A 10,659-nucleotide genomic window follows, 5' to 3' on the forward strand; every position below is an offset into this window, starting at 1 on the left:
GTCAAGTGTGTGGAGTTGAAACAAGAATTTTTAATATTTTATCTCTAACTATGTAAAATCTTCTAGGTTTACCAGCTTAGAGGAACTTGGTATTTTTAAATATAATGGCATATATTCCTAAATATCTGTCGGGGTATATTGATCTGATGTAGAGTAGCAGTTAGCTGTTGTAGTTCTTTAGCGTTTCTAAGCAATGCTGAGAAAACTAAGAACTACACTAATCTCTTTTCGAAGTAAGTATTTGCAAATGCTGTACAGACCATTATAAGCATTGCTTTTAGTACTTGCAACAGTTTACAGCATAGGTATGGTTAACATGCGTCCATAGCTTCCTTAATTTTCACTTGAAAGGTAGAGGAAAACATGGAATAGTAAAATCTTAAAGGTAAAAAAAAAAAAAAAAAAAAAAAGACAACCTAATTTTTTTTTTTCCTGGGAGGCTTCCATTTTCTTACTATTTTTTATTTCTAGCTAGGTCCCAACACTAATCCCTCAATGGGCACCACAAATGGAACAGGGAAATATTGCTGAGGACGAGCTATGTGCCTTTCAACACTTTTGCCAACTATTTCAATGCTTTGCTAGTTTGCAGTATGCTGCTGTGGTCAGATCCGTATCACTTGTCCCGGGGCAGAAGAGGTAGGGTATGCATTTCTCTGGACCAGAACGTTGCAGGACTGATTTCCTAGAAAAGAGCACACGTACTGTCCGGCTCCTACATACAATATTGTGTAACTCAGTGGCCTGTACGTGGAAACCAGCGGCAGCCACACCTGCTGATGCAAAGAGGTGTTTTGAAGCAGCTAAGTACAATGTACTTAAAATTTATCAAAAGTGGGTTGATTTTAGTGGGTTATTTTTAGGTTTGGTAGCTGATGTGTTTGTGTTTTACTGGTGCTATGCAGGAGAATGTTTCTTGTGTTTGAGAATGCCAAGTGGCTCATAACAAGGGCAGTATTTTTTGTTGCGAAAGCTGCTACCTTTGAACAATGCTATCAGTTTATGTGGAGCCAAATTCTCCTCCTAAATTGAAAGTTTAAATACTTGACTGACTTTGTTGGAATTCCTTCTGATCTAGAGCAGGATTTGACTTTAGAAATGCGCTAAATGCTATTGCTTTCAGTGACCCGGAAATCATTTTGCATATATACCTTTTCTAAACTGTCCCACTGGAAATGCGCTCTGTCGAATTGGTGTAACGTGAGAGAGACTAGCTGCAGGCTTTTAACTAAGCAGCTAAACCAGCATTCAAGGTGGACGTCAAAGCCTGAGGCACAAAGCAGAACTAAAAGCTGCTGAAACAACAACAACAACAAAAAAAAAACCCACCACAAAAAAGGGTTGCTGTACTGGGTGTCCTTACTAAGATTATAGGAAAAGCGTGCAGAAGTAATGGAAAGGCACCCAAATATTTGAAGTTTGCAGTAGAAATTTATGGAGAAAAGGTGATTCCCTGGATTTTGTAACTGTCCAGAATGTATTGTAATTATACTAATGAAAACAAACTATCAAAGTACACATTGGTACTCCTGTGTCTTCTTAATGGAAGAAAATTGTTCCAAAGGCTTTAACAAGTACCTGGGCCTTCCCATGCACAAACGAGTCTGAGGTTGCAGGTGATCTTTTAGTTAAGAGGAAAAAGGATCTATAACGCATTCGTCAAACACCAGAAGAGTGAAGGCAGAGTGAAGAGACCGTCTTGGCAAAGCTGCTTATAATAATCGGATGGGTTATGTCTGCCCTGCAGTTCCTTCTGCTGCAGCCGAGAAGCAGGTACATGGGCGGATGCTGCGCTGCGTTAGGTTGGTTAGGTTGCTATCAGTATCTCAGCAAACTGGAATCACGCAATGGCTGTGTCCTATGGCAACGCAGACGTCCCAGCAGTTTAAAAGTGAGACCTGGGCTGCTACGTTTCATTGAATTATCTTTTGCAAATGCCATTTTCAAAGAAGGAAACAATTAGTATGTTTATACCGGTGGGAAAATGCATTGAATGGATTAAATAGTTGCACACTTTGAAATACGCAGAAGGATGCTATTATTTCCTGTAGCATAAAGATTAGCCCGCTCTAAATATGGCCTGCAAACATGCTTTTAATATTCCAAGTGGGTGTTTCTCTCCTCGTGACTGTTACTTTTTTCCTCAAGTCTGAAGGTTTTTTTCCTTCAGAAATGTCATTCCTTCAACAAAACCAGGGAAGATAATCTGCTGGAAAGTTCAGAACCAATTTTCTTATGAGCAAGATGCTAATTGAAGAGGGTGGAGTACTTGAATCTTTTGAGATGATCTTTCTTCAGAAGGTGAAGTTCTCATTAAAATAAGATGTTGGAAAGAAAAGGGGAAAAAAACCCCTGGCTTTGAACAGCCTGACTAAAAATCCCTCAACTTTTCTAGCTACCTAGAATTAACTCCTTACTCTTTTTATTTAATTCTAGATTAAATATAGGTCCTAACTAAAGATAGCATAAGCATGGGTTCTTGATTTCTCCTTTAAAAGAGCAAGCAGGAAAGTCCTGTGAAAACTGAAAAATCTTGGCGTGACGCTGACCCAGCATAATGAAAGAGGGAGATGATTTGCATCTGCTGAAATACAGCATCGATGTGTGTTCTATTTATGGAGCATCCTGAGTCACAAGCAAGTTCAGTGTTCACATCTGAAGAACGTTTCCCTACAAATTCTCTAACTGTTTAGGTAAAACAAAACTAAATTTGAATTTTTTACTTTTTTTTTTTTAAACAGTCTTGATTCTTCTACAAGTTTCCAAGAAAGGGTAGAACATTATAGTTGCTGAAATGTAACAGATCCATTGAACAGGAAGCAGAGAGAACTTTATATACATTTTTAATAGAATTTTGTAATGAGTGCTGTAAAAGGATGAAAATGAGAGGGCAAGAGTATGTTTTGTGCCACATTTGGCATATGTTGGCGATACTTTGGGGAGCAAACAGTACAAACGTAACAAATATAGGAAAGAAATATGGCGCAATAAACCCTCCTCCCCATCCTTCTCCGGGATAATGGTGAGACTTCTCAGTCTGGCAGGACCTAGGTCTGAGCGCCAGGTTTCTCCGGATTGTTAGAAATAATATTAAAATACAATATTTAGTTACGATGTTATCCCTTGTGCAGAATATACTTTTCCCATCGGTACCAGTTTGCTCTGTGTATAGAAAAGCTGTCATTGGAGCCGGAGACAAAATTCCCGTTCCCGTTAGCAGCAGAGGAGCCTTCTCGCGGGTGCTTTGCCATAGCTTTTGGCCGTAACGCGACGGGGAAACAAGTAAAATCTGTCACTGAGCGTCGTGCCTACGGATTTTAAAAAGCTGGTTTCAGCATGTGATAGGGAATATTTTAATAAACGAGCGGACCGAGGTTGTCCCAGGTAGCGTTGTCACAATGCGCCCAGAAGCCCAGAGATCAGAACTTTATGGGCATCTCCTCAGGTTCCTCGGCGAACTGCCGTGCCTGCACACAGTGAGGAGGAGGTGCGGGTTCCCAATGCCCAAATACATTTGCCCTCTTGGAGGAGCTTTTCCTCTGTTACTTTAAAAAAAAAAAAAAAAAAACCAACCCAAAAACCCCCCAAAAAACCCAGCTTATCTCTGTTTGTTTCGGCCTTTTGTAAAACCTCACCAGACCTATACATTCAGAAACACTGGCGATTTCCAGGGGAGCATTTTATTGTATTTTATTTTTTAATTTAATCTCCAGTATCGGCATCCAAGCAAAACCTTCCGGCGCCAAGCGCGCTCGGCACGGAGCAGCTCTGCTCCGGCGGCTGAGCACGGCCGGGGTGGGGGGGTTCGCACATCAAATCGGCGCCCCGGGTTCTGGCACACGGCGTGAAAACCCGCGACGCGGTTCCCGTTGTTACACCGGGGGCATCTGCTGCACGAATCGCTTTTATTTCTTCACCGCCGCTGCGAAGCCACCGGCCGGCGGCTCCGCGGCTCCGCGGACGGCACCTGCGCGTCCCCGCCCCCCTCCGCCAGCCGCGGCTGCGCATGCGCGGGGGGCCGCCAGCGGGACCAATCTGGCGCTGCCTGGGCGGGGAAACGCTTCCGGGTTCGGGAGGGTGGTTGCGCTGTCATGTGACAGAGGCTTAAAGGGGAAGCGGCGGCGGCTGTGGCGGAGCGGGCGCGCGCCGAGGGGAGCGGCAGCGCAGGGCGCGCCGGCCGCGCGGACAGGTAGGGCGGGCAGCACCCCCCCCCCCCCCCAAACCCCCCACCAACCCCCCCCCACACACCCCCCGTGCGACGGCGGCGGCCTCGGCCCAACCGCTCTCCCTTCCCCGGGCGGGTGGAGGCGGCCTGCGCCATGGCAGCGGGGTGGGCGGGGGGGGGGTGCGGCTGGGCCTCAGGGAGGGAGCGCGGCCGCTGCTCCCCTCGTTCGAGGCGGGGGCCGCTCCCGCCGCGCCGCGGGTGACCCGGCGCCCTTTCGTCTCGCAGGCCCGCGGAGGTGGCGGCGGCAGCGCCGGCAGGTCCCCAGCCATGGCCGACGTAAGTGCGGCTCCGCGGGGCGGTTGGGCGGCGGTTGGGGCGCGGGCGGCGGCTCGGCCGGAGCCCTGGGGGGGAGCGGCCGGGGCCGCGGGGGGGAGCGGGGCGCAGGGAGCTGCCTTCGCCCGGTTTCCCTGTCCGATAAGTAACGTGCCGCCCGTCTCTGCCCTCAGGACCTGAAGAGGTTTCTGTACAAGAAGCTGCCGAGGTAACTGACGCGGGGGCGCGGCGGGCCGGGCCCTGCACCGCGGCGGGCGAGCGCCGGGTTCGGGCTCCGCAGTAGCCGGAGCGGCGCCCGGGCGGCGGGGCTGGCTGTGAAGCCGCTTTCCAGTTACAAAGGCGATTATCTGAGTCGTGCCTGACTGCGGGGAGCCGCTAATTGCCAGCCCCTTTCGCTGTTAGAGGCGGGCGGCTAACCCGGTACTCTCTTTGTGTTGTTTAAATGAGCTGGAAGTACCTTAAGATGAAGACAGCTTAACCTTTCACTCGCTCGTTTGAGAAGGAGTGTGCTCATCGTGTCGTAATGAGAAGCGGAAAAAAAACCCCAACCCGTTCCTCGTGACTCGGTTGCCTCATCCTTTATCGTTCCCCGTTCGGTAATTGCCGGTTACTAGCGGCGTTAAACAGCTCCGGCCCGAGATAAGATGCGAATGCAACGAAACGGGCGCTCCTTGAGTGAGGGGAACGTACAGAGGCTCTTGCTTCGCTAACGAGATTCGATTAGTAGCATCAGGCCTCTTTTTGGAGCTCAGAGTTCCGTGCAATTTTCAGTAATTTATTTTTGTCTTTCTCATTTTATTGCTCTGAGCAAGAGACCACCTGTACTAAGGGGAACAAGTCCCTTTCTGTGGAATATTAAATTGGTGAAGGCATCTTTTTTTTTTTTCCTATGTTTTCCCCTTCCGTGCAGGGGAAAAAAAAAAAGATCTTTGCCTCTAATTACTCTGTTTTTAAAATGTTGTCTTTTCTTCATTTTTTTGCAGTGTTGAAGGTCTTCATGCCATTGTAGTTTCAGACAGAGACGGTGTGCCTGTTATCAAAGGTAACTGCAGCTTCTCACTGTGCACTGCAACTGAAATCCTGATTGAATGGCAGGAAGTGCAAAAGTACAGCAGAACTTTCTCTGTTCATACCCAATACCTGAACAGCCAAAATTGAAGAATTAAATTAGGCTTTTACTTCAAGTTCAAGAGCTGTTTACGTAACTCTTGAAATTTATCCCTTTGTTTGTGTATATGCAATGCCTTCTGTAATTGTAGGCCGCAAAAATTTTCCTCAGTGAATGGGATTGGTGTAAGGGGCTTGTATCTTCAAGTCACTCGCAGGCTGATACAAGGTACTAGTGAGCTTATTGGTATTTTGTTGCCTTGGCTGGTCTGTGCTCAGAAGCAATTGCATCCAACTTTTGCACACGTTATTTAATTTTGTTTTGCTTTTTGGTACTGTATTTTTTATCATATCTCTGCAGTATCTGTTTAAGATGTTTTTATGTTGTGGGTAAACTAGATTAAGAGTACTGAAGAGTGCCGGTTATCAGTTCCAAGGTTGGTATTGGTGCAAACAGCAAGGGACACAGAACCGAAGCAACATCAGCACAGGCCTGTGCATTGTGAAGGAAAAGACCTTAGGCATGCTAGGGAGGATGCTGGTATAATGAGCATTGATCATGTACAGAATATTAAATGATGTACTGCTCACAAAGGTTGTCCTGTACTCCTTGCCGAAGCATGTAAGATGTGGTATGTGTTCCCCGACACGGATAAGGAGTTGTGATGCGGTCATAGATACCATGTAAAAATGAGAATTTTCTTGTTTTGTTCCAGTTGCCAATGATAATGCTCCAGAACATGCACTGCGACCTGGATTTCTGTCCACCTTTGCCCTTGCCACAGATCAGGGCAGTAAACTGGGACTGTCTAAAAACAAAAGTATCATCTGCTATTACAATACCTACCAGGTGAGTAACCTCAGTGTGGCCTGTTCTTCGTGACCAGAGCTGTTCCTGAGAAGGGGAGAGATATGCTTTAAACTCTGCTAGATTTCCACTTGGCTGCTGTTGAAGTATTTGTGTTTTACTTCTCTCACTGCACAAATGGCTGTTGTGGTTTAACCCAGGAGGCAGCTGAAACAACTGCACAGCTGCTTGTTCACCCCTACAGTGAAATGGGGGAGAGAATCAGGAAAAAAAGGTAAAACTCATGGGTTGAGATAAAGACAGTTTAATAGGGCAGAAAAGGAAGAGAATAATAATAATAAAAGAATATACAAAACAACTGATGCACAACACAGTTGTTCACCCCTTCTGACTGATGCCCAGCCAGTTCCTGAGCAGCAATTGTGCCCCTGGCCAGGTTCCCCTAAGTTATATGCTAAGCATGACATCATACGGTATGGTATATCCTTTTGGCCAGTTGGGGTCAGCTGTCCTGGCTGTGCCCCCTCCCAGCTTCTTGTGCACCTCCTGCCTTCTTGCTAGCGGGGTGATGTGAGAAGCTGCAGTCCTTGACTTAGTGTAAACAGTGCCCAGCAACAATCAAAACATCAGTGTGTGATCAACATTATTCTCAGCCTAAATCCACAGCACTGTAGTGCTAATAGGAAGAGAATTAACTCTATCCCTGCCAAAACTGGGACAGTGAGCGAAGCTAAACTTTTGCATTATTAAGCTTCTCTTACATTTCTCAAAACTGAGATTCACTGGTTGAAAATGGTGGATTTTTCTGAACAGGCAGTAGTTGGGAATTTGCAGCAGATGCTGCTCATAAACCCTTCTTAACAGATTCTGAAGGCCATACGTGCTCTTTTACAAACAGTATTTGTTTATAATTAGTGACACCTAAAGTTAAATAAGCACATGTAGCCTACTTCATAGCTAATCTTGCTGCCAGTATGACTTTGAGGTTAGAAAGCTTTGAAATGCCACTCACATTTTTTTACAAACTGGTTGTGTCCTGAAATCCATCATCTACTAAGTTTCTGCTCCTTCTCAAGTTCGAGGGGTCTTGAGAGCTTTTTATTATGACTGCAGTAAACTAGCCAACTGTTTAGCCTACAGTGTCGAGCTTTGTTTGGAAAAATAAATGGGTGAATGAGTTAGTTTACACACATTGAGTACATTGCTTTGATTCTCTTGATGCTAGTAGCTTATTGTTGTGCTCAGGATTCCAGTTCCCTGTTAATGCCAGAGGAGATAACGTACCAGCCAGTGTACAGCAGTAAAACAATAAACGTGCCTACCCTCACGTTACTTGTGGAGAGCGTGGTCTCCGTAGCGTACTCCGCTGGGTTGGCAGTGGTGTTAGATTTTTAGGTGCAGAACACAGGAGGGAAATGCCAGGCTTTCCACGTGCAGCTCCCTGTACTGTGGTGTGAGTTCTGCTGGTGGTTTTTTAACTATGAATCTTATGAAACAGATATGCTGAGAAGTAGTTCTGTGGTTCTTGCTGCTGCTTGTTTCAGAAGGAATTTATGCGGCAGAGCTGCTGGCTGAACACTGTTCTCTCTCCTTGCAGGTGGTGCAGTTCAATCGCTTACCTTTGGTTGTAAGTTTCATTGCGAGCAGCAATGCCAATACTGGTATGTCTTCACATGTATTTTAAATGTTGCATTATTTTAAGGCCCAGGTGTTTAAATAATTGAAAATAAATTACCCAAATTTACTTCAAGGTATATTAACTTTGCTCCTGCTATGAATTTTGTCAGTGTATTGTGAAGGGGAGGAAGGAAAGGTGTGAGTAAAAATTCATGGATTTTAAGTGACTTGCTGAAGTTGGTTTCTGTTAGAAGCATATTTCTCCTGTGAGTACCCTTACCCTTGCTACGTGAGAGTGTTCGTTGCACCGGCAGTCGTTGTACCGTACAAACCAGCTGTTGGGTCTCTCCGTCAGTTCCAAGTGATGTTCTGCAGTCATGTGTGCGGCTTCCTCTTCTCAGCTCCGTGGGGTGGGGAAGTCCTTCAGCAAGGCACCTGGCTAATGAATGCAGCAAAAGGGATTTGTTCCTGTGCAGCTGCTTGGGCCTCAGTAGCTGCAGGAAGCAGCAAGGCAATAGTGGGGGCAAGCAGCAGCCGGGGGGACAGCTGTGCCCATGTCGGTGCGGGGGGGGCTGCAGGCACCCTGGCCAGGGTGCTGCCCACCGCTCCCGTGGGGAGCGAGCTGCTCCAGTGAAATGTTTTGTGTTTTGGAAAATGCTGCCTGTGACTTGGAAGGGGAGGGAGCTGTGGGGTTGGATAGAAGCTTCTCCGTTACGTTGTTTGATGGGATGTTGTGTCTCTTCTCTCTTTCCAGGGCTGATTGTAAGTTTAGAGAAGGAGCTCACGCCCTTGTTTGAAGAACTGAGGCAGGTTGTTGAAGTTTCTTAACCTGATGGTGTAGCCAGAGTGCAGCATCCCTCTGCAGCCCAGTGGACAGAAAGATTCAATAATCCTCAGTCAAATAACATGTCTCAGAAGAAATACCAGAGCTCCTTAGAATACTAAGTAAGAGTAAATTGTACATAGTACTGAATCTGAAATGATCTACTAGTGTGTTGTAGGTGGATGTTACTTTAGGCCACGCTTCTTGTATTGTGCAGTACTGGAGAGACCACCAAAATAGCTCCCATGGAGTTTAGCTCAGCAGCTGAGCCAGGCCGGCAGGACGCTCCTGGCTCAAACTAGCAACCCACGGATCTCTTGCTTTACAGGGAGCCGGGCACGCCGTGGGGTTTATCCTCAGGCCAGCTACCGCTGCGTGTTGGAAAGCAGATGGGTTGTATAGTGTTATCAAAGACGTGGTTGAAAGAGTATCGTGAGAGCAAGTTTACTAGCAGTGATGTGTCGGTACAATCAATAAATATCCCAGCTTTCTTACGTGGGTGATAGTTTGGTAAGGGAATGCTACTCACCTGGATGCTAGCTGCATCCTGCTTCCACTAAGAAGAAAGCTATTTCTATGAAAGCTGTTGCTTTACGGGTTTTCCTGATGCACCCCAACAGCGTCTCACTTCTTCATGGGGGTTTTGTGTAATATGGTTGTGAAGATCTCGCGTCTCATAGTCTTTGTGTGGGTTCACTGGTGACACTCTCAGCTCATTTACCCTTAGGTTTTCCTAAGTAAATAAATATAAATAAAACACAGTATTTTTAAATGACAGAGACTGGTCCACTCTTCTGTTGCACCTCTACAGCACATCAGCTCTTTTGTGGAGAGAACAGGTCTCTTAATTGTTCGTAAATGTACAAGATCAGGAGTTTACAGGCTGAAAACTAACCAGATTGGGTGATAGGGAGTGCTATGTCAATGCAGAGATGGAGAGGTTAGTGCTGGCTGACTTCCCATCACTGGGGATCAGTCCTGTGCTCTTTGCCCTCCCACGTTCCCCCTGTGATGAGCCCAGTGTAGATTTGCAGCGCTAAAACCAAGCACCACTGGGCTAAGGGAGGGCTCTTAGCAGGTCTCTGCCCCCTCCTCTATACCTCGCCCACCTGCAGTATCAGGCAGGATGGGGGGAAGTGGTGGTGCTGGAAATGAGGACTGGGAATTCTTGGCTCCAAAGCTCTCTCTGAAATTAAAATTTGTCAGTCACCCCTTTTCCATTTAAACTGAGCTCCTGACTTGAGCTTTCTGTTGCTGGGTGTTACAGAAGCAGCTGGAAGCTAAGTCCCGAGGCGTCTCTGTATTTCTGGCAAAAAGCGTTTCTGTTCCATCTCGCCATTAGCTTCTGTTGAACTTCTCTGGCTGCAGCTCTGCTTCCTAGGCCGGCCAAGCGCTGCTGCTTTTACTGGCTTCGGTTTGTGACGCCATGTGCTGAACTCGCTTCTAACATTGTGTAGCATGGCCTGTTCACGTGAAAAAGGGAAAGTTCCAAGCTCCGTTTCCAAGCCACTTTCACAGAACAGTGATGCTGTTGGAGAATAGTCTCGCTCTTCCCCTTATGCTGCCTCTGTCTCACAAACTCATCAAAGCTTTTTAACTAAATGGGAGCTGCCAGTCTGTTAAACCACTTCTTTAAGGGAGAAAGGAGGGCAAAGCTTTAACAATACAGTACAGAAATACAGGAGACCTTCGGTAGTTTTATAATGACATTTTATTCAGAAAACAGTCTGTATAAAAAAAAATATTTACAAATATTTTGAATTTCTAAGTTGAAATAAAATGCTATTCCTATGTCCAAATCTGGGT

The 10,659-nt window shown here is 46.3% G+C and overlaps 1 protein-coding gene across 1 annotated transcript; it reads left to right on the plus strand.

Annotated features, from left to right (window-relative positions):
* The first annotated feature begins 4,094 nt into the window (after positions 1 to 4,094).
* Positions 4,095 to 10,652, plus strand: LAMTOR3 (late endosomal/lysosomal adaptor, MAPK and MTOR activator 3). The gene is made up of 7 exons (XM_075751555.1): positions 4,095 to 4,189; positions 4,451 to 4,501; positions 4,672 to 4,706; positions 5,482 to 5,540; positions 6,322 to 6,455; positions 8,011 to 8,074; positions 8,785 to 10,652. Exons 2-7 carry the CDS (start codon positions 4,493 to 4,495, stop codon positions 8,856 to 8,858), a joined length of 375 nt encoding a protein of 124 aa, XP_075607670.1. The 5' UTR covers positions 4,095 to 4,189; positions 4,451 to 4,492; the 3' UTR covers positions 8,859 to 10,652.
* Positions 10,653 to 10,659: the final 7 nt, after the last annotated feature.

Source organism: Balearica regulorum, chromosome 4, assembly GCF_011004875.1.
Source record: "Balearica regulorum gibbericeps isolate bBalReg1 chromosome 4, bBalReg1.pri, whole genome shotgun sequence".
NCBI lineage: Eukaryota > Metazoa > Chordata > Aves > Gruiformes > Gruidae > Balearica > Balearica regulorum.

Coding starts and splice junctions, on each gene's coding strand:
- LAMTOR3 (XM_075751555.1), top strand. Junction 5,541..6,321: donor CGGTGTGCCTGTTATCAAAG/GTAACTGCAGCT, acceptor GTTTTGTTCCAG/TTGCCAATGATAATGCTCCA. Junction 6,456..8,010: donor GCTATTACAATACCTACCAG/GTGAGTAACCTC, acceptor CTCTCCTTGCAG/GTGGTGCAGTTCAATCGCTT.